This window comes from Nelusetta ayraudi, unplaced genomic scaffold (assembly GCF_046127955.1).
Source record: "Nelusetta ayraudi isolate G7.1 ecotype Tasmania unplaced genomic scaffold, CSIRO-AGI_Nayr_v1 ptg000135l, whole genome shotgun sequence".
NCBI classification, from domain to species: Eukaryota; Metazoa; Chordata; class Actinopteri; order Tetraodontiformes; family Monacanthidae; genus Nelusetta; species Nelusetta ayraudi.
The window spans coordinates 9,037,534-9,061,388 of NW_027466185.1; the positions used below are offsets into that span (position 1 = coordinate 9,037,534).

General features: G+C 47.6%; 1 protein-coding gene across 14 annotated transcripts in view; it reads left to right on the forward strand.

Annotated features, from left to right (window-relative positions):
• The window catches only part of adgrb2 (adhesion G protein-coupled receptor B2), a 201,803-nt gene that overhangs the window by 114,826 nt on the left and 63,122 nt on the right, over nt 1-23,855 (forward strand). For all 14 annotated transcript variants that reach the window (XM_076011343.1, XM_076011341.1, XM_076011347.1 and 11 more), the window contains 7 exons: nt 408-602; nt 806-874; nt 1,943-2,051; nt 2,613-2,759; nt 8,834-8,921; nt 9,718-9,820; nt 14,737-14,780. In XM_076011343.1, the coding sequence (XP_075867458.1) occupies nt 408-602; nt 806-874; nt 1,943-2,051; nt 2,613-2,759; nt 8,834-8,921; nt 9,718-9,820; nt 14,737-14,780 (755 nt within the window). The remainder of the gene's footprint in view (nt 1-407; nt 603-805; nt 875-1,942; nt 2,052-2,612; nt 2,760-8,833; nt 8,922-9,717; nt 9,821-14,736; nt 14,781-23,855) is intronic.

Consider the following 23,855-nt stretch of genomic DNA (forward strand, 5'->3'; position numbering starts at 1 on the left):
ACACACTCACACACACACACATATGCACACAGTTACAGACACACACACACACAGAAACACACACAAACTGATGGTTTGTGTGTCTCCGTCTCTGAAGTGATGAGATCCAATTTCTGCCTGACAGGACTGATGAGCATCCTTTTTTTCCCCTCTCTTCGCCTATTTTAAGCACAAGCCCCCAAATTCCAACCGCGTACTTATGCATCTGTCTCAAAACATCCCCGGCGGCTTCACATTCACATCCCAAAACAGTCGTGATTTCCCAGGGAGGTGTTAGAAAAAAGAAAAAAAAAAAAGCTGTATTTGTTCGCCTCGGATGACTTCCTGCAAATGCTGGAAGGAGAAACGGGGGGCGGCCCGGCACGTCGAAACCAAGCTAACCTCCGCCTCTCTCCCCCTTGCTGCAGTTACGAGAGCATCTCGCGAAGGGTCAGAGGACCCTGGCCGGGGAGGGCATGTCTCAGATCGTAAGGAGTCTCCTGGAGCTTTTGCAGAGGAGGAGCTACTACAGTGGCGACCTTCTCTTTTCCACGGAGATTCTGCGAAATGTGACGGACACCTTCAAAAGAGCAACCTACATCCCAGCTCCCGACGACGTGCAGGTATGCCGCCCGCCGCTGAATGCTCTCCTGGATCCGCGTAGCATGTGCCGATGCTGCAGGAGCCGTGCACGGTTGTTTCTGCCTTTGTTTCATCAGCTCCAGGAAACCAAATGGCCCTTTAGATGACATTGTTACTGCTGTTGTTGTACCATTCATGTCTGAATGCATCTTTCTCCCTCTGTCTCTCTCTCTTCTGTGTCCAGAAATTCTTCCAGATAGTCAGCCTTATGTTGGACATGGAAAATGTGGAGAAGTGGGAGGACGCCCATCAGGTAAAAAAAAATCTCCTCATGTTCGTAAACATGTCACGTTAAAGAATTGTTCCATAAAAACAAATGACTTATAAACCAATTCTTACGCAATTCTTCTTCTTCAACAACAAGTTCCTGGTCTGATATTTATTGCAGTGGATTAAAAACGTAAATAAAAGACCCCAAAAATCTTGATCAAAGACTGGTTGGATTTTATTAATCAATAGTCGTACATAGTCGTTTTTTTTTTTCATTTTAAACAGCTATATGACAACGAGACACAGGTGCTGCTGTGCAACTTCATAATTATCACTGTGACCAATCAGCAGCAAGATGTGCGTCAAGGAAACCATATACAAAACTCAGTTTCCTTCACCTGAAATACTGGATTTGCAAAAAAACTGAATGTATTTCCGGTGCGACACGGTGGCGCAGTGGTCAGCGCTGCCGCCAGCAAGAAGGTTGTGGGTTCGATTCCGGACCTGGGACCTTTCTGTGTGGAGTTTGCATGTTCTCCCTGTGTCTGCTTGGGTTCTCTCCGAGTTCTCCGGCTTCCTCCCACACTCCAAAAACATGCATGTGAGGTCAATTGAACATTCTAAATTGTCCGTAGGTGTGCATGTGAGTGTGAATGGTTGTTTGTCTCTGTGTGGATGAACTGGCGATTTGTCCAGGGTGTTACCCTGCCTTAGCCCTATGACAGCTGGGCTAGGCTCCAGCAGACCCCCCTGACACTGAGCTCGGGAATAAGCGTATAGAAGATGAATGTATTTCCGGTGGCTGCCGAATTGCGAGCGCGTCCCACGTTAACGTTTAATCACAGTCATCAAAGCACCTGTTGTGCCTGCGTGAGCCAAATCGCTGCCCTTGAGTGGAGGTGTGTTTGTCTCCCATCTGGACACAATAAACTTTGTGCAAAATTTCCGGCCCCAAAATCCAGCACGACTTCACCACCGCTGTGCACAGTCAGCTGTGCACGCCATGGATAAAAGCACGTCAGTCAGCGGAGCGCCATCACCATGCAGCCCATCGTTATTACACGGGTTTGGTTTGTTCGCCGCTTTCTCACCCCCGCACCTTAAACTGCAGGTCGCTCCCGGCGCTGCTTTGCTGATGAGGATACTGGAGGACTTCATTCACCTCATCGGGGAAGCGCAGAAGCCGTTCCAGAGTTTCCTGGTTGTCACCAACAACCTCAGTAAGTTGGATTCTAAGAGCAAAACGCATGTGACGGGGTAAACGGTGTGTGATTGGCTTGGAATGAAAGGCTACGCTGGTTTGAAGCCCACCTCCACCATAAACTCCATCTCTCAGAATGCATTGGTTGAGGAGCATCCGCAACTGATATGTCCAAAATGAGAGAAAACCGATTCAGATGGAAGGATTTCATGAAAAGTAAAAGTCTGCTCTTTGATTGATGAAGTAATCAGGTTTTCCTTAGCTGATGGTTGAAGGGATTTTTGTCATAATGACACAGTGCAATTTATTTTATTTTTTTTTTACATCTATGCAAATGCATCCAACTTCAACACATAATAGTCAAATGCAATGATGTTTATTTCACAAAATGTCCTCCACAATAAAAGGCCTTTTGAGGGAAAGCAGAATGCTGATGCCCTCGATGAGAATGAGTTTGGCCCCACCGCCTTCGGGTTAAACGCTGTTCCTGGTTTAATGAGACACTTCAAGTGACTCGACACAGTTTTATAACATTTGCACTGAGAGTCGACTGTTCTCCTGCAATCTCGCACCACTCCAGTGATAACCATCCAGCGAGAGCCGGTGTCGGCGGTTTCCAGTGACATCAACTTTCCCATGAAGGGCCGGAGGGGGATGAAGGACTGGGCTCGGACAGCGGAGGACAAGCTCTTCATCCCCAAAGAGGTCTTCACCAGCCCGGCAGAAGGTGGGAGAACTTCAATTTCGGTCTATTTTTACTGCTCAATCTACAATAGTCTGCTTCAGTACAGTGTGATAGAAAACAATTCACGGCTAGATATGCACCAAGGCTAAGCCTGAAAACAACCCCATGCAGTGTTTTTTTTTTTTAAAAAACAACAGTTTACAACATTGACGCAGCATCCAGTAAGAGAGCGTGAGTTTACAACAGTGCATTGGAAGATGAAAGCACCAAGCCTCTAGAGAGCTAAAGTTGTGAAGAAGAAGAGAGGGGACTTTAAAGAGTCCCCTCTTCTTCTTCTTCTTTGTTTTATTTGTGGATGGAGAATTACTGTGCCAGATGCCGCCACCTCCAAGTAAAGCCAAAGGTCACATCCCGCAGGAAATTACGCCAGCAGACTTGCCTGTCTGGCACCCACAACTCCTGCCCATATTAAAGTTCAGAGAGGCCGTGGGCAAGGAGTTCCCGACCCTGCGGACGCAGCGAGTCGTGCTAGTGTTCCGACTCGCTGGCGCTTCTTTTGCCTCGTTTAGGCTGGCTAGCCCTCCGCTCTGCTTTTGCCTATAGCCTCTATTTTAGTCAGCGGCTTTTATTCCTGTGCTTTCATTATTTCCAGGGCTTGTGCAGCGGCGGTTCTGGATTTTTTTTATCCAAACAGTGAATGTACACGGTGGCCTTGTTCCCGACAAAGGGCGGCGTTGTGATGTCGCCTTCCCTTTTTCCATTTCCCGTCAAGCCGGCCTTTCCGCTACACTTAGATACATTTATTCCTCTCTCCTCCATTATCCTCACAGCTTACGGTCGACGAAATGATTTGTCTTAGCAATAAAACTGCCTGGCTGTGTCACATTTACCCCCCCCACCCACCGACCCATTTCCTCATATGAGATCCATGCGTGTGCCATTGTCATTTGGCCATATGCTATTTGGCAAATTGCGTCATCCAAACAGCATATAGCCTCGTGAGCTAGGACGTCATTAGCGCTTGGCGGGGCCCCTGTGGGTGGTCCGCCTTTTTGTACGCCTCGGCGTGCCTGCGAGTTGAGGGTCTTCTCTGATTGCCGTGCGTTTGATTGGTTCATTTACTCCCGTAATGAAAGTCTGTCTGGGAATGACAGCTTAAACATGCTCACAATGGCCCGCTGGCACCTATGGGTGTGTGTGCGTGTGTGTGTGTGTGTGTTTGTGTGCGCACAGTGTCGCAGACATCCCGGCCAGTTGATAGGTTCATGATTCGCCTGGCTGGCCATCAGCCGGGACTGTTACTCACTGACTTTTCCAGATGACAGACGTCCTCTTTCCCTCTGTGTGTGTTACCCTGCCGAGGCGCCCGCGCACTCCGCCACTCTACCTTGCTCGCCGCACACACACACACACACACACATTTCCACATACGAGGCGGTAATGACTTCATATTTCAAACGGGACGTTGCAGGAACAAACATAGGGGTCCCGCACTGGTAGCTTTGACGTATTTCTGGCAAAAAAGACACAAATCCCCGAGTCCGGCGCTCTGGATGGTGCTCGATGAATCCTTTCTGGTAAGGAGGAAGTAAAACAGGAAGGAAAGGTGAAAAAAAGGGAGGTGAAACTCTGATCTGCTGTGTAAAGTCTTACTGCTGTGTAGCCTACCTCACATGTACCGCGGTGCTCAAGGGAACTTTTGCCAAAGCCAATCAGGAGAAAAATGAAGAGAGGTTGTTGGCCAAGACAATCCTTCAGTGCCGACTGCACAACAAATCTGAAAAAAAACCTTTCACAACTGCAGGATCAACGTCAAACCTTCTTAGCAGCCTCCATTGCGTACCTCTCTTAGTGACATATTCTTCATCGCCTTCTGAGGTTCTTTTTGAGCACCATCTCACTCGCGTGCCTCCTTCCTTGAGGAAGCTGACTGGTTTTTGGAATCCAAGGAGAATGAAAACAGATGAAGTTAGCTTAGCTTAAGATCAGACGCAGGAGGTTTATGTCTACTTTATGGACTCAACAGGCCAGAAATATAAACATTGATGTCAGTCATACCTGCTTGTATTTTTTGGGGGGGCTGAAAAATAGCAAAAGACAGGGACGGATTAATGTCACCTTCATGTCCTTGGACATTGATATGGCAGCAGAAATGTTGGCGAAAGATGTTTCGATTATTAGAGGCTTTGTCTGAAAAAGGCCTCTATCAGAGGGGATTTCATCAGTTCTGAGGCCCTCACATCTTCCGGCTTTGAGTGTAATTGCTGAAAGGCCTTGACTTCAATATTCTGGTCGGCTCTTTTCTCAGGCTGGGACTTGGGGACGACCGGTAGAGCTGCTTCTGAGCACCGACAGCCAGCCCAGGCTCATGAGCACGTAATAATCAAACAGTGTAGCTGGGAGCTAAAGCATGTAGCGCTCTCAAAGTGATCAGTAAAATCTTTTAAATCAGCTTCAAAACTTTGCCGCCATTAGCAAAAGGAAGGCCAAAATGGGGGCCCTGTCTCCCCGGCGCTTCAAAGGACTGACCTTCAACTAGCCGCCGCGCTGCATCACTTATCGTGAGAGGCGTGCGCGGCGACAGCTAGCCTAAAGGTGTCCGCACATCATTAGCGGAGAAAGCTGCCTTCCTGCAGGTGCTTGCGTGGCCGCTTCACTCCCTGTCCTGATGCGGGGTGAGAGGGGATTTGCTGGCCAACTGGCCACGCCGTACCCTTGGCTCCGCCGTGCAGTTCCGAACTTCCATTTGCTTTGACGTGGTAGCCGCTGACCTTTTCCGAGAGAGTCCAGCGAGGTCATTCTTGCGTGTGGTTTAGCCGGGAGCAAATGAGGCGAGGAAGAAAGCGGAAGAAAAACTCCAGCTCAACGATGAGAACCTTCTGGAGACAGGCTGAAAGTCTTGGAACACAGTATGTGCACATAGCGTGCCTCCAGAGAATTGTCCAAAATAGTAAGTTTGGCCATTAAAATTCCTGTTATTGGTTGTGCACATCCATAATTCAAGAGTTATTGAGGAATGATGTTGATGTGACAGCAGCCGTAGATGCTTTCAAAAAAATATCTAGTGAACTACACTTGTGTGGAGCAAATGTTGATGTCGGCGTCAGAGGTTGGAACGGGTAGACTGGTTGGAGACCACAGAGAGGCAACAGGATCTCAAATAACCTCTGGTCACAACCAAAATCTGTAGCATAGAATCTCTTAGATTTACTAGCTGCCTGCTAACAGCAAGATGGGCCTTTTCTGTACAAACGTGCAAAGTCAAAATAAAATAATAATTTTTGTACCTGAGACAGGCACATTACACACAAAGTTTTTCAGCACGGACTTGATCTTCTAATTAATCTCTTCACTACTAAAACAAAAGGAGCAAACATTTTCAAAGTGGTGATCCATTATGCCAGAGTTTGGAGTGCTCTAACTGGCTTCAAAGTGGTTTTAAAGTAAGTTTAATATTTAAAGTGATGAGGTAGTCCAGGGTACTCCAGCGCAAATAATAAAACACTTGACCCTTAAAAGTTGCAGTGGTGCAGTCAATTTTTATGAGCCGGCGTTGTCCCCGTCCGCTTGTTCAACTAGGCGAACCCAACACGGTACCGCAGCGCACTGCGCGCTCCCTCCTAAAAAACAAACAAAAAAAAGTTACCGTGTTTGCAAAAAAAAATGCAGGGAAACTAGGCAAGTAATGAAAGCAGTAACTCCAGAGGAAGTGTTTGGCCATAGCGCTCTGATTAAGACCATAAATGATCGCTTTCGCGCCTCTTCCGAGTTTTTTTTTGTTTTGTTTTTTTGTCCCAATGCTGACAAAACAAGGGCCCATCTTAAAGTTAACGGATGGCGGCCACAGCTTTGCCTTCTGCTGAGTCGTCTTCCGCTGACCGCTCATCATTTGGACGCTCGGCTGGAAGAAAAGAAGCAGTGCGTCGTCGGGGAAGTTGGAGTGCTATTTTTCTCCCTTTTTTTTGTGTCCCGCTGCACCTTTCAGTTGGCGTTAATCATTCCGAAGTGTCGCCGCTCCGCCTCCGTCCGCCGGCTGATGCACCGTTTTTACGCACAATACGCCCTCGTTTGCATTTGCCATCGAAGCCGCCGTCCAATTAGGATCCATCACTGTTGGAAGGTTTTCTCGTCGGGCCTTTGATGCGCTTTGGGTTTCATTGGTTGGAAAAAAAAAAGTCACACACACACACAGGTAGAGAGAGACGTTATCGTGATCTTTGCTCTTCCTCTTCCTTCCCATCTCCTCCCCTGAGTATTACCTCTCCGGCGGCGGGCAGACAGATTTCGGATGAGTCACCCAATATGTCAAGCCTCCGCTTCTCCTCCTCCCCCTCCTCCTCCTCCTCAGTGACCCCTTCATCACTCCTCGCAGTCTGAAAGGGCAAAGGAGGGAGTGGCGTCTCCCGGCACAAACTCTTCCCCTCTTACTTTTTCTTTTGCTCCGCTCGTCGGCGGCGGCGTCTTCACCGCCCCATTTGAGACAAAATGACATTTAGGGAGGGACGTCGCGTCTCCCCGGGAGCCGCTGCCTCTTTCCCGGCGAAGGAAGGCGCCGGAGGGAGCGGTGAAAAGAGGCAAGGGCTCGTGATGTTGAGGGGGGGTGAAAAGTTTAAAAGCGGACTTGAGTTTTCGCTGCGACCGCAACACCCGAGCAGAAGAGAGACGTTTGCAGCGGGAGGCTCACGCTGTTATTTGCATATGTAAATACTTTGGTTGTTCTTTTTGTTTTTGTTTTAGTTTTTTTCTGGCTGCAGGTTTTCATGCGTTTCCCCATAAATAATGGAACTAAATTGCTCTGTGCTGCTCAAAAGCGCGAGAACTCGTTTAAACCTTAAAGCAGATAATGAGATGTTTTCCTCCGGATGATTCCCCAAACCTTTTTTTAGAAAGAAAAGTCATGCTGGGACCAATCCCCCCCCCCCCCTCGCTGTCGCCTGCTCTGAATGAGACACGTATCTTCTCCACGGGGTGACGCGCTGGGTAACAAAGCTAAATTTGTAGCTCAGCCGAGGCAGACGCTATTACAGCTGCTATCGCTTCCCGTTGCACGCATAAGTGGACGTGTGGTTCATCTGCCGGTGATGACTTCTGAGTTTTTTATTTTATTTTATGTTTATATAAATAAAAGTGATGCGGCAACATAAGAGGACTGTTGTCTGGAAATAAAAAGGTGCAACTTCTGTGTTATTATTTTTTGGAATAATTTCTAGTGAGGAAAAAAAAAACAAGACGCCTCCTGTATTGGGGACTTTTCGAAAGAAATCTTTGCCCGCTATCAGGAATGTGGTTCAACTCTTCAACTGCAGGGGGAGCCGGTTGTTCAGTGGCACATGGACAGTCGTTGCCCAGAAAAATAAACAGCTTTTTTTTTTTATCTTGCCAAAAATAAGCATCTTTATTTGCATTAAAAGCAGTTCTGTTTGTTAGGAATCATACTGGGTCACTAATTCTAACACAACACAGTTTCGAGGTTTGACCTCAACATCATCATCAGCTTGTTTAGAAAGGAAGTGAGGTCATGTGGGATGTGGGTCAGCAGCGATTAACGTTTGCAATGGCTGCAGTTCCTTCTCTCACCATTAGATGCTGCTAATTCTTCCCTAATGGCCCTTTAAGCACTAACTCCCAGTGTGGAATTTACATCACAAGTGACTGCTGACTGGCGCTCCAGTTAATATATATACAGTTTTTTTTTCGTATTTTGACATAGCCAGCAGAGCATTTGTCAGTGACAGCAGATAAGCGCATCCTAAACTCCAGGTTGATACGACATGAAATGCTTGTTTGCTCCAGCGACTGAAAAAAAACAAGTGTTTACAAGCTCTTGATTTATATCAAATCTTGTAACTTGTCACTGCGGCTTAGCAGCAAAATCAATTACAACTAGCAGTGACTCTGCCGCCTGAATCGACAGGCCGCCGAAGTCGCAGCTGTTTATTTGTTTCTCTACATGCAGCCATGAGAAAGTTCTCCATTTATTAGATTTTTTACATTTCTTTGTTGTCAATGTTTGAAGTATTTATCTGCAGAAGTGTTCACCTGCCCACGAGGGCGTCTCATTTCTTGGAGGAGCCTCATCGATTGTTTAATGAGCCGGCAAATTCCTGTGCTTTCAGAGACGGAGACGGACTCGGAGACCACCGTGTATTATGTCATCGGAGCCATCCTCTACAGAACCCTGGGCATCATCCTGCCTGCACCGCAGTGAGTTCATCTCCCCCGAGAGCCCCTGTCTAATATTTTTATCGCTGCACGCCATCGCAAAGCATTTCAAAGTGAATCTTTCCGTCTAATCCTTTTGGTGTCCTTTATTTTACCTCTCAACATTTCTTCTTCTCTGACTTCTTTTATCTCCCGACAACTTTTCATCTCTTTTGAATTTGCCTGTTTAAATCCTCACTCGCCACCTTTCTATTTCAGTCTCCTTCTGTCTCTTCTCCCTCATAATGCTTCTACTTTCTCCCATTCTTACCTGCCCCCCCCCCCCGACAAAAAAAAGCTACGTTTACCTTGGGTGCTTTCCACATTCTTCCGTGTGCGTCACCGCTCTGTTCCCACAGCCTTATGGTGACATTCAAAATGTGTGCGAGCCCTAATGGCTCCTGAAACTTGCATGGAACTCGTGCGAAAAATAGAGGTTTGGGAAAAAAAAAGCAAGGGATTGTCAAAAAGGCCGGCGTGAGATGTTGGCTGCGCTGGCTCTGGGCCCTTTTATTCAGGTCAGCGCTCCTGGCAGCGGCTGAGCTGAGTCTGTTCTAATAGGAGCTGTTTGCCTTTTTTTTTTTTTTTTCTTTACCCTGACTCTTCCCTCCCCACACCCCCCCTAAAAAAGTCACTGACGGTGCAAGTGGTGCTGTGTGTGGGACTGTGAAAAAAGAAAAAGCAGGGGAAAAGGGGGCTCGTCAGTTCATGTTGCGGGAAAGATGAAAATGGTTATTTGAGAATCTCTGCTTTTTTTCTAATAATGAAAAAAAATGTTTTCTGTGCTCCTCCTCCACAGCCCCCCTGCTGTGATTAACTCCAAGATCCTGACGGTGACGGTACGACCGGAACCACAACCCAGCGAGCCCATGGTGGTGGTGGAGCTGTCGCCGCTCATTAACGTAAGTTTTAAAGAAATGTAATACATATTGTTTGCAAACATTGCTTCACCATCTTTGCACATTTTTCATTCTAAACCTTAATAGAATGGGCTTACATGAAAACAAAACTGGATCCCAGTAAAAAAAAAAAAAAAAAAAAAAACCCTGCACATTTAGCCCACTGTTTGCAGCCTCTGATTAAAATTGATTAACTTCCTGCTTGAACTGATACTCGGTTGCTCCCTTAAAACAAGACGAGACGAGGTGCCAAAATGCCTGAAAGTGTTAACACCAACCCGGGGAGAGGCATGTCTGCCCTTAATGACATCACCAAGAGCAGATTCTCACCAGTACGCGTTGTCGCGCGCTTTCTCTGAAGAGTGGGGCTAGCGAGAGAGGATGTGCATTGAGTTTTTCCATTTCCATTGAGTTCACCGACAGGTTAAGAGACAAATTATTGCTGGAACACACCGTGAGAGCAGATTTAGCATAATATGGGTCCGTTCATGTGTTTCATGTGCGAGCGTGTTTGGGACTAATGATGCTCTGTCTTCATCACTCGGCAGCCCTTGCAACCACTCCTGGGTCTCCTGGCCCGTTAGCTCACTACTCCACATCCCCCTTTCTTCTCCCAGTGAAAATCACAGTGACGCGCTACATGCCTCGGAAAATACTCCCGCCCTGTGCGCTTTCCAATGCGATGGCTCCTTTTGCATTTTTTATAGCACAAGTACACGCAGCGAGTATCGGCCAAGAGACTAAAATTTGTTTAAGGCTTTCAAGCAATTGCGTTCTCCCGGCTGGCCCATGTTTTCTGTGCTGCATGCTGTAAAGTGCCGCGGTGCCTGGGCTGAATTGCCTAAATAAATGTTGGTGTATTTTTTTTTTTTTTTTATCATGGCGGGGGGGGTGTGGAGTTACCTCATATCGAAAACTGCCTCGTGGCGCCCATTCGGGGTTTATGTGGCACTCCTCCAAACGACTCCTGGGGCGACTTGGGTGGAAAAGGACTAAGTGCAGGTTTGATGAGCGCCACTCTTCACGACCTCGGCTTCCATCGGCTGAATATTTCATGGCTCTCGTGAGGGAGCGCGGGAAAAAAAACAAACGCACTCGCATGCACAGATTGACTATAGATAGACAGAACATCTATAGTGCACCTCTCATCCATCTTTCCCATCGCTTTGGGAACGACCGGTAGCTAGCTGCACTTTCCCGCTCCTCGCAAATGCCTTTTTCTCCCAGGAACCGCTGCCCCCTGCTGGGACCAAGCACCTCTTTCCATGCCTCGGCCTCAGACAGATTGAAGCTAATGGGAATCTATGAGGCGCTGGCTGTTTCCACCGACTTCGTGTCGGCCTCAAAAGATGGAGGCGGCTGCAGTAGCCTCGATTTTCCAAAGAAGAGCGGCCGCGCTCAGTCCAACTCCAGAGTCCCATGCAAATTGAAACAGCTCAGTGCGGTTTAAATGTGCGCAGCTTCAGCTCATTACTTTATTGATTCATGCAATTCATGTCAAACCCGACCAGTTTTATTGTAAATATTGAGAGTGTTCCGTTTTTTATGGCACTTTAAACACAGGAAGCTATAGCTGCTTAATTGTGTCACTGTTTTAAACCAAAAATGTTTCAAACTTCACAATTCACAATCCAAGGCTGCATAGACTGTAGCTGTATTGTTTTTGGTGTGACTTCTTGTAAGCAAGTATATTTTCAATTCAAACTTTCGTTTTTCTTGGAAGTATGATTGGGCCTCTGCTTAGCACCTGTGGCTTTGGGGCTTCAAAGTGTACAAGTCAGATTACCTGCATTCTTTAGCCACTCCAAAACCACCAAACTGCTGAGTCACTGCCGACATGTTTTTCTGTCATCCAGCGATGGCCCCTTTGATTTTCTTTTGATTTTTTATTATTTTGCAAGAAGCAGCCGACCAGAACCTCTGTCTCCTCCTCTTTAAACCAATCAAACAGGTGCCACAAGTCGCCCGCATGTTCCCAATTTGATGTCTGATCTGTTTCAAAGAAATCTCTAGTGAGCCTTTCCCGTAAAATCCCCTCTAATCTAGTTTTCTTTTTTTATTTGCAGGCTGCCTTGCCCAGGTTTCCCCATTTCATTTTCCAAATCCAGCAGCTGCCATGTGTAGTCAAGAGCTTGTTAGACTGGCGCTGGTCTTTTTATATGACAGAGGTCATTCAAACAGATCAGACAAGTCATTTTTCGAGTATATACATATATATATATATATATGTGTGTGATATGTGTGATATGTGTGTATGTAGACATACATCATACATGTAAGTGTGTGATGTGTGTAAAGAGAGAGAACATGATTTTTTTCCCCCAAGAGACGGTGGCCTTTCTTGTGAGAGAGAAAGAGAAAAAAAGAAGGTCGAGCTGTTAAGGTAGACAGAATTATTATCGTCCATTAGTGTGTCTGTCAGACACATTTGTCTCCTTTGAGAGGCATCAGTCTCGCAGCAGCTGTCATTATGCAGCGTATGTGCAGTAAAGAGGAGCCAGACACTGTGGGTGGGAGTAAAACGGATGTCACGCCCCCCACTACTGTCACGTACAGTCGGCCACGGACCCGCTGATGGACGGTCTTGAGAGAGACAGAGAGAGAGAGAGAGAGAGAGAGAGAGAGAGAGAGAGAGAGAGAGAGAGAGAGAGAGAGAGTCTGTCATGCTAATGTACACCCGGCAACATGCAGTGTCGGCGGGCGAGCGGGGCAATACAAAGGCGCCCTCATCCATCAGTGTTTTGTTTTTTTCCGCCCCTCTGAACCTCTGTTTACAGAGGCTTCCACTCCCAAACCCAGTTGTGCAGAGACCCTGGGGTTGGGCCAATTAAAAGAGATGTCAACAGGAAGTGGAGGTGTGACCCTTTTCATCCTCGAGAAATCAATAATGCAAACTCGAAGGAACGTCTCCACCCTGCAGTCGGAGAGTGCTACGCCTGTTCAAAATCATCTAAGGGCAGCTTTTCACTCAACCTGTGAATACTTTTTAAATGTATTTCTTTTTTTTTTCAAACCAGTGGAAATCAGCCTTTATTTTAATTGACGGAGCAGTGTGACTGGGGATTTAGTGCTATAATCCCCTTTACCAAAGGGGGGAGCTCAAAGGCAAAGTGCTCAAAGGAGCTTCCACAGTGCAGACATCTGAAAGAGTCAGGACAGCCTTTACTGTGAGGATGTGATTGGCAGCAGCGGGGAAATACTTCTTGCACCCACGAGCTCCCCCCCAGCTCGCTGAAACTAGCTTCATTGCGCGTCGTTTCCAGCGAGGAACAGCGGGAATTAAAGATTCTTTCATTCGGTTCCTCACGACCTGCGTCCCCAAAATCGATCACAACCCAATCCTGGGAAAATGAGGCGCAGAGGTTGAAAGGGCACCGGCGAGTCTTTAAAAAGTGATCAGTGCACTGGGTCGCCTCAACAGGTTGTGATGAGTCAGTTAAAAGAATCGATCGACGGATTGATCCACCGATTGAGTCGTCGCGAAGGCCGCCGTGGCCACTGTGCATGACTGAGCCTTGATTACCAGATGATTCACCCGCCAATTGACCCACAACAGATGGCTCCCGGCTCCAGCAAATCAATGGGTTAAGTCTGGTAATGTGTGAGGCTTTTAATTATTGTTATTATTTTTTTTTAAACACGTCTAATTAATGATCAATCTTGATGTTAATCAACTATTTATTTTAAAGTTTGCGCTTCAATTCAAGTTTAAATTTAGGAAATTCTCCACAGTGTTGACAGAACTTGCAGGGTTACACTTGAACCTGACATCCAGTTCATTTGCTAATAGCTGCTGTTGTTGTTTGGAAGCTACCGTGGGATTCTACATGCAATCCTTCCAGCCCACTTAACCTGTGAGAAGCTGTGTCTCATCGTTTTATCCCCAGGACTACCAGAAAATCGGGCCTCTTCATGTTAGCATTTTTGCTGGTTTTCCCGCTGCCTCCCTAATGAATCAGAATCCCACTACTTCATTGGTCCCCAGGGGAAATTGCTCACGAGCCGCTCTCCGTCTGAGCAGGAAGCAACGAGATTTAGAGGCGACTAAGACTTCCGCAAGGAAACGAGGCTAAACGCTCTGGGCAAAAGTGAAAGGAGTATTTGGGAGGTCAATGGTATGTAACCTACAATACAATTAGGTACGGTGACGACATGGCCACAGGCAGGATAGACCTCCTGTGGCGTTCTGTCTTGGTTCTGGGTGGCATCAACAGTATTCCTCCCCATCAATCCCAGGCCTCAATAACCCAGTGCTGAATCTCCACAAAGTAGGACGCCGTCAAAATAAGGCGCGGTATCTCAGATTACTTGCAACGCCTGGTTCTTTTCCCTCAGCTTCATTTCTAGTCTCAACACGCCGGTCAGATTGGGTGCAAGAAGAAGTCGCCAGTTTCCCAGACGACGACGACCCCAATGCCTTTTAATCTGCCCAGCTGTTCCAGCTCGGGAGGTGTCGGACGACTTGATCATGGCTCTTAAGCGGGGGCGTGCGACAAATTGATTTTTAAAAATTCATAGATCTGGATGAGAATCTGCGACTTTAAAACTCGAGCAGAGAACTGGGAGGCGTAACGGCCGCTTCTCATTCCTTTGTCTCTCAGCCCTGCCGACGCAGCGCTAGCGCCCTGCCTCCAGTTTCTGCAGCGGCGGCGGCGGGAGCTATTTGCCACCCGGTTTCTTTTGACAATGAGTCTTCCTCCGTCCTCATTGTCCGTCTCAATCCCTCTCTCTCATTGTCTCTTTGCCTCTCTCTCCTTCGCTCCTTTCAGCCTCGGCCTTTCTCCTCTGGCGTACAGCCGCTTTGTCTTTCACGGTGCTCTCCCACCCACGGTCGCTCATCCTCCCCAAACCCGCAGTAACGGCTTATCTTCTGTCCCCCGCCCTTCTTTTCCCTCCCTCCTCCCCTCACTGTCTTACAGGGTACATCGGATCCTCACTGCGTTGTCTGGGACTACGGCAACCCGTAAGTTACTCTAAGTGATTCTGGCACTTCTGTGTGTTTGCGTGTACTGTGCAATAATCCGTGCGTCTTCCACTGTGTGTGAGAAAGAGAGCAAGAAAGAGGCCGCGTTTGTGCGTGCGCCGTGTTGCCTTTGTGCCCAGTCAGACTGATTTTATTAATGAAGTGAAAACGCTACTAATGAAGTTGCCCGTGTTTGTGCTAATTAGATTAGTCAATGAGAACAAACACCATTTTCTCTGTGTTGCAGAGAATTTCAATGCGACATCAGTCAGAAGGCCACCGCTGCGCTGAGTTTTCCCCCCTAGGTTAGCAAGCGGACTAGCCCGGGCCGCGTTGCGCCTGGCGCCGAGCGGGAAACGCGTCAAAACCGCATGTCCCACATTGAGCTTTGGGTTAAACGGACTAGTGTGACCTCACCGACGACAGTTTCCTGCCTATGTAGGCCACCGACTCTGCGAAACGATCGGCGGACGGTCATCTGCGTAGTCGAGCCACATAATGTAAACCAGCACAATTGATCCTGATGTTTTAACTGTTAACCCACTTAGCGATCGGCCCTCTTCTTTTTCTGGTCAATGTAAAGCCTGATTTGTTCAGAACCATTAAGCCAGGGCTCGGATCCAGGTCACGAGCTCACAGGGACTTCTGATGCAACTTTTGTACGTTGCGGCACTCAGTCGGCGACCGCTTTGCGCAGCTGAGAAAGTCATGCCGTTAGCATTCAAGCTAATAGTGGTGTTTGTTAAGTTGTAGGGGTAGAAAAGTGTTTGAGAATGCAAATTAATCGGTTCATTCATTTGGTCTTGCAGTTGTTGCAAACAAACACAACAAACCACATCAGGTCTAAATAGATTTAATGATTTGAAAAAAATCTAAATGGAGCCTTGGGTTTTATTTCCATACAAACTGCATCTCGACCTTCATGCATCTTCTTTACTTTACCGTGACTTTGCTGGCAGAGCTACTTCTAGTTGTGTCCACTTACTATTTCACCGTTAAACTGCATTCCTGGTGATTAGTCCGAGGAGAATTAATTTGACAATAAATCTTCCGATTTGAATTTGGCGTGTGGCCATCTGCTCTGTTTTGCTCCGATAAAGATAGATGACAACAACTCAGTTTGGCATACTCCTCCTCCTCCTCTTCCTCCTCCTCCACGCATGCATGCAGAGAGGGATTTTAGTAAACACGGCCCAGACAGTGCTGCAAGATTTTTGGGGCGTTGAGCTGTTTATCCCTTTTTTGTTTATGTTTCAACACCACCAAAAGCAAAAACTTTCTCATCTTCCAGAGAGACGCCGCCGTCGGGCGGCCGAGGACGCCCGCTGATTGAACGACGTCCTCCATTTGTGACATTCATCTTCTTCTCTTTAGCTGACAGGCAGTGGCCTTTTGCTGATCTCGGAGGGGTTTATTTGTGTCTGGGTCTTAACGCAAACTCGTTTCTCGAAGTGTCAAACGGCCTGATAGTCATTACAACGTGTTGTTTGGGTGCGCAGATGCAGCGGCGGCCCTTTGAAGCGTCGAAGCCAAGCGAAGTGACGCGCTTTAATGTGAAAACACAGACAAAACTGCAGCAAAACATGAAATTGGTTTTCGTCACGTGTTGTTTATCCGCGTAGACGCTGCTTTCTGTTTTCTGCCAAAGCAATCGTTTCTCGTTTTTCTGAGTCCCTCCATCTCTTTTTTTTAAACCTCCTCCGTCGCCCTCTTTGTCTTCGATGTCGAGCGGCGGCAGGCAGGAAGCGGAGCGGCCGATACGGACGGAGAACGCGTTGTACAAAGCGGCTCAGTTGTTTGCTGGAGGATATCACCTCTCTCAACCTGGCTGTCCGCCTTACCGGGCTTTGAGTTTGAGCAGGGGGCAGACAAGAGGTGGAGAATGTATAGATAGCCGGCACCGAGGGAAGGCAAACACAGCAGCGGCTCGATGGAGGCTGCAGAAGTATAAGAGGTTCATGGAGAGCGAGCCGGACAGGCAGGCGCTACTGATGCCGACAGACGCACCCTCGCGCTAAACAAGAGAGGATGCGAAATATAAACTTGAGGCATGTCGTATTTAATGAAAAGGCCTGAAGCTCCATCACCGTTAACCCTCGCTAAGCCTATTTTTTTTTTTTATCACTGTGCTTCCTCTCAAAGTTTAGCATTCGTCTTTTTGAATGTGTTGGAGTTTCCAGCTGTATCAGTGAGTATCACTCCAAAGAAATTTATAGAAAAGAATGTCCCCGAGAGAGGTAAGCAGGAAGGTCAACAATAACCACCGGATAGCTTCTTTACTGATATTTAATTATATTATCCCCATTAATATTTTATTATTTAAGCCGCAAATGAAGCAGTGCACATGTTGACAGTTCAGATGAAGGAAACGTACAGTCAAGCAACAGCATATCAGTGTGTTTTAAGCTAATGCTGAGTCATCTTTTCTAATTAAAACAAAATGATCCTGCTCTTACATTTGCTCATGTTAGCATGTTAGCTAGTTAATTGCTCCAAAATGAGCGAAGGATTTAAAGAGATCCTTTCTCTCCCCACAGTAGGCAGCAAATCCCTTATTCAGTAGGCCACAGGCAGCAGAAACAAGGGTGTTCTTCTGCATCTTTGATGGATTCAGCTGCTCATGCTATCCTCAACATTGTTTTTTTTGTTTTTGTTTTTTTTTTGGGGGGGGGGGGTTCTGGGGTTCGGTTACACAAACAAGTTGAAATCCTTCCTCTAAACTCTAAACAAGGAGCAGATGTCAGTTTTGCAGTTCCCGTTAAGCACGCCACTGTGGCATATTAGCTTCTGCGTACGTGTCGGCATGCTACGGTGGCTAGATTGGCAGGATTGGGTGGTGTGGGAGGGGCTTAGCTTAAGGTAGTACAACTGCCCACGCACACGCCGCTGTGGTGACCCGCGTCACATTCCGTGCGGTTTCTCCAGCCATTTCCGCTGCTCTCCTCCAGCCTGGCAAAGTTTGTGTCGCTCGCAGTTTCGTCTTAGTAATAATGTTGGAGTGTTTATTTATTTATTTTGCCCCTAACAGGCCCATATGCCGCCACCATCTGCCCACCCAAACTGCGCCGCTCGCCGTCCCACCCTTGCCTTCCTTCCCCTGTCCTGCCTGTCTCCTGAACTCATTCATTCTGCAAGCTCAGATGCAGTCAGCGCTCACAAGGAACGACAACAACTAAAAAAAAAACGAGTCCAGAACCTCGAGTTCTGATGGCGGGTTTCTAATTTTCCCTCTCCTTCCGTCCTCGGCGGCAGCCGTCGGGCTTCTCCTGGCGCTGCGGCGGCTGACCTTGCCTCCGGCGATCTCGGCGCTCTGACCCCTCGCTCCGCCCCCCGGCGCGGGATATCAGGGCTGACGTGCACGTGCGCATGCTCGCGCTCTGCAGCCCAGCACTAACATCTCACATCCGCTGCATAATGAATGGCCACGATAGACTGCACATGTGCCTCCGCCCCGCATGCTCTTTCGCTCGTTCTCTGAAAAAGAGCAAAGCGTCCTCGGTTTTTCTGTTGTTCTTTTCCCCATGATGTCTCACCATCACGAGACGCCGCCCCCGCTGCTTGTGTGCGTTAGCGGCTTCCCCTCGGCGAGATTATTTTAAAATGTGCTTAAAAGTGTGGCCCGACAGCGGAGGGATGGATGTTAATATTCGCAATGCGGAAGGATTTTATGGACGGGCTGTTAAGCCCGCGAGTCACTTAATCCCATTTCTAATCCCCAGTCGTCTTCATCTTGATCAGGGATCAGTGGCTAACAGACCACCCGACCCTCACTCACTCCCATCAGCCACCCCTGCAGCGGGCGACCCGACGCGCAGAGCAAGTGGAGGCTGATTTGGCACAGCTGTCTGCTTTCGCTTTTTTTTTTTTTTTTTGGCATGTCTCGTCCGTAAAATGAAGTGAAAAGTCAAAGGCGGCGCCGTGCGGGATCTGCCAAGAAACTATCGCAACTCAAACTCCTCAATGCTGGCCAGAGTTGCGCATTTAATTCAGCAAAAAAAAATGAAACATTGGGAGACGGGGGCGGAGGAGACGGGGGCGACGGGCCAAGTGCAGGTGCAACGCTGTTTTTTTTTTTTTTGTTGCCGCATTGGCAGGCAGACGAGGGCCGTTTGTGCGCCGTCTATCACTCCTGTTCTGCAAACAAGCATGCGCATTAATGGGGCAAAACAGATAACCTGAGTGTATTGTTTGGCTCGCTTCCCTTTTTCCCCCACCAATCTGTCCCCCGGGTCTCCAGCGGCTGCCGATGAATGCAACCCGCCGCGCATTCTAAAAGTTTCTCCTCGGTGTTATGACAGAATTGTTCCCGATCTTGTGATGGATGCGAGTCGACAAAGAAAAAGAACTTTGTCTGGCCAGCATAAGTTCCTGGAGAAAACAGACTGTGTTCACAAAGCAGTGGACAATCTGCGGCTGGAAGAATCAGTCTACTGGCTAATGCTGATATCGCAGTTCACTGGAAGAGTTTCTCACTGTGTTGCTCATGCACTGGTCGCCCGCTATTTTAAATCCACGACCGCTTGTTTGTAGCAAATCTCAGGGGTCAGAGGTCAGAGTCGGCAGACTTCCTTAAGTACCCTATTGCTAGCAAGAGCACCTAATAAAGTGGCCGGTGAGTGTACACTAACAAGCAAAGTCATCCTTGCTTTAAATAGGCAAACCGGATTTCTTTTTTTGCAATTGTCATTGCTACATTTAGTTGAAAGGCTGCACTCGAGACTGTGACTCTGCAAAGGAGCACACATTTATCTGGTCTTGCCTGTTTCCTTTCTTTCTTTTCAAAGCTGCTTCTTGCAAAGCAGCATCATATCCTCAGCAAAGACCCCCTGCAGAGAGAGGGGGGTGGGGCATGGTAAGAAAAGAAAAATGTGGATTTTCCATATCTACGCCATGTCCCTGCACCCTGGACAACTGGGGAAAAAAAGAAAAAAAAAAACCTGCTGCCGCACCATTTAGCACTTTGCGACAGTCCTGCTAATCTCCCCGCAGTCCTGTGTCAGGGACGACACACGCTAACGCACTTAACACTGCAACCACCGGGAGGAGGAGGAGGGCAGGAGGGGGAGGGAGGGAGGGTGGATGGCGGATCGGGCTTGCTCCACTTTTCCATCTGACCGAACAGAAGGGATCAAGACTGTGTCACCCAGCTAGTCGCTCTCGCGGCGAGAGGGAGGTCGGCTGCGTGGGGGGCTTCGCACGCCGGCTCTGATGTAGACGGGACCTCGGATTTGTTTGTATTTTTCCTCCCTCCCCTCCCCCACCTCGACCCCAGCCGTCCTCAAGGGAAGGGTTGACATGGTGGATCCTCCTCCCCCAGAGCGCTCAGGTCTTCGTTGGGAACGGCCGAAATCAGGGCGCTTACGTGAATAGATTGGTTCCAAGAGACGCTGCGAGGAACTTTTCTCCTTAGATTTCCGTTAAAGTGACAGGATCTAAGCAAGGTGGGCCGCTTTTGTTCAAAAAGGCTGATGTAGTTGTGTGAAATGAGGTTAGCTTGTTTTTTTTTTTGTTTTTTTTAGGTAGATTGTTGTTTTTTTTTATTATTGATTGCGCCACCATGTGACATGTGGGAGTGGAGTGGAGCGCTGCGGCCCTTTTAAAATGCAGTTTGCCTCGGACGCTGTGCTGGACAGTTGCAGTCACTGGCGCTGATTACACACTTACAGCTTACTGCTGCCGTTGGGAAATAACGCAGCCCCGACCTGTAGGCTGGAAGGACCACCGGGTGAGTAACATCCTCTCGTTCGTTAACATGCAGCAACCTCAGGTCATTGTGTTTATTTGCTTGCTCACTTGCTTGGGCAGAAATTGCACCGACTCGGACTTAAGTGTATTCGCCTTTTGCCTTCTGCTTATATTCTCATTAACGTTATCCTATTTGGTAGTGGCTTGTGTGCGGAGTAGGGCACTGTGCTAGTGCTTATTTTAAGTTCACCAGCTCCGAACTCCTCTTTTAAATTTCTTGGCAAGGATCTCAGAAAATATGCGGCTTCCAGAGGATCCCTGCGTCATCCATGAGGTCCAACTTTGGGGGAAGGAGGCGTTCCTCAACTTTTCCCCGACATGGGAGCGAGATTAATGTTGAGTCCTTACAGCCGGGCCACTTTCTCCGGCCGTATCAAGCCACAGCATGCAGGGCATCGGGCCATTTATAGCATTAGGAGGAAACCTGTTCCCCTCTTCCCACTGTTCGCTGACAAGGTTGCACACCAGGAAGAAAGATAATCCCGGGGAAAAGAAGCTTATAAATTAGCTCATGCCCACGCCAGAGAGCAGATTGGGGGAAGCGGAGGTCAGTGGCAAAGCGGCGCGCTCACACGAGAATGAGGCGAGGAAGCAAGGAGTCGGGTTTCATGTGACAGGCTCACACAAATTCAAAATAGTTCTGCGGCGAGAATCCTCGCAAATATACTTCAAGCGTGAATCAACTTTGGACTTGATGACTGCATTAATCGTGTGTTTTTATGGGGATATTTCCCAAGATAGAAATATCTTCAGATATATTTTGTGTTTCGGTGATATGTATTTCTTTTCCCTCACTACATTAAAATCTTTAATGTTAAAGTAGCAGCCCAACAGATGTGATATTTGAAAAGTGGTGTGCTGTACACGTGCTCAAACATCACAGCAAGCTTTAGATAATCTTGCAGCATGTTCTTGGGTTGAAAGATCCGTCTTTGCAGCAGTCAGAGCCGAGGAAGAGGGGGGAAGCTTAGTTTTTACACACTCAATATCTGGGTCATATCCCTTTTTTTTTTCCTGCGGACGCACATGCACTAAAATGCAAAGGCTGGCCTACATTCAGGGGGGGGGGAGCTCTTATCGTCGACATGTTTTCCATCCATCCCACTTAATAGGTGGTGAGGAGGGTTGAGCGAGTACAGATGATTCTCTTTCTTTTTTTTTGGGGATGAGTGTCATGTGAAGATACGCCTCAGTGATTCGCCGACTGTGAGGAGAAGTGAAAGGCCAACAGGTGCCGCCTCTGGGTGGAAGTGCAGTTGGGCTTCCCTGGTGGTCCAGGAAGTGCCGTGTTACCTGAATAGGTTCTGTCAGCCGGAAGGAATACTCAAAAACAACAGAAAAAGGTTATTGTGTACAGGACGTTCAGCCGGCTGGGATACTGCACAAGGAAAGGAAGCATCGAGAGAAGGTTGTAGATATATTGTTGCCTCGCTGGGTGACCTTTTTATGATGTGCAATGTACTCCACCAACGTGACTCCATCTGATGTTATGGATCATTCAGAACTCATATATATACATATGTATATAGTATTATTATTATTATTAGTAGTAGTAGTATTATCATTATTTTATTTTGAGCAATTTAAGAAAAAAATACGAAAAACAAACTTTCAGATTATGTAAACAAAACCAACTCAAAGAAACAACAGAAAACAAACTGCTATTCATACAAAATTCATTTCTCCCTTTGTTTTATTCTCCTTTCTTTGTGTCCTGAAATAGAATAGGAAGAAGCAAATGCTTATCTAGTCCCATCCCAATTCCAACAAACTCAATTTATTACAAATCCATAAAAAAAAACTAATTCAGTTTGTAAGTCAGGATTCATTTCACTGATTCTTTCGCAATTTCCGCTAGACAGACCAGACAACATATCACTGTTGTTCGACCGCTATTCAATCTGTCTTTCAGAGCAGCTGTGGTGTCTTGCTTCACCACACCCTTCCCCCACACGCCACTGCCCCTTGACCCGCCACTAGGTGGCATTTAACTCACTCTCAGTCCACATCTATTATTGTTTTTTTTTTCTTTTCTCTTCTTCTTCTATGCCTCATTCCGACGAGCAATTTGGACAAAACCGTCGCTAGTGCGACTACAGCACAACTCATGAGCAGCAGCAGCGAGTCTAGCTGCTGCGCTCCTCTGTTACCACTTTGTCTTTTTCTCTTGGGCTTTCAAGAGCAGCAAAACATCAGTTGCCCCCTGGTTGTAGGCGCCTATGGCAGCGAAAGGCTTTTAAAGCTGATTGAAACTACTTTCTGTTTAAATTGGGCAAAGAAAGCAAATGGATGAGCAGGTTCTCGGGGTGGAAACCGGAGCAACGGTTTTCCCAATTGACCATTTTGTCACCTCAATATTATACTCACACTAATAATGTTTTGTTTCCTCGTGTGTCCTAGCGTGGTATGGCATTTGCATGTAGCCAACCTTTGATTCTCCTGTGCCACGTCAAATTGTTTTGATTTCTATTCACTGGCCTTTACATTGCAACGTGCAATAGATATTACACGGAATCTATAATTTTAATATTAGCCCCGAGTCGGTTCCTGGGGGACTCTCGCTGCCTTTTCGACCAGGGCCGTAATTGGAGTCGTCGTCAAAGAAATAAAGAACACGGCAAAATCGGTGCTAAAGTTCAGTGTTTTTATTTTTTTATTTAGTGTTAGAACTGCTCCTGTCTCCGAATCCTTTAGAGCTCGTTTGACTTCAAAGTGTTCTCCGATCTGGCTTTTTGTGTGTTCCATTCGTTTGATCTCCGCCGATGTGCGAAATCCTTTTGTCATCCCTCGGCGCCTCCTCATCTCTTTGCATTTACCGCCGTTTGCCTCGTCACTCCCCCTGTTTACTCTCTCAACGCTAACTCCTTTGCGCACCGGCTTCTGCTTGACCACAAATCGACCGATTTGTGACGGCACGCGTCGCCCGTAATGACCAGTGAGTGAGAAATGGAAAAAAAAAATGGATGCTGGAATTTCTTTTTCCCCCCTGATAACCGCCCCTCTGGGGCTTTAGCCATCGACCGTGTTGGTCTTGACGCCGTTCAGCTGGCAACCTAAGTTAGCTGATATTGCTAATTGTCGCGATGATGATCGACATGAACGGCAGCTCTGAACGTTTCTCCTGCAACGCCGCCGCATATGGCCACCACATACATTACAACAGCATCCGCAGGCTGAATGGGCATCTGCGTCTGTTTTCCTCCAAGCGCACGCCCTCCTCATTACACGTCGACGCCACCCGCGAGATAATTGGTCCTTTTTGATAAGGAAACCTGGCAACACGATGCCCTCCGTGTCCGCCTGCGAGGCAGATGGTGCTGTCGATTTTGT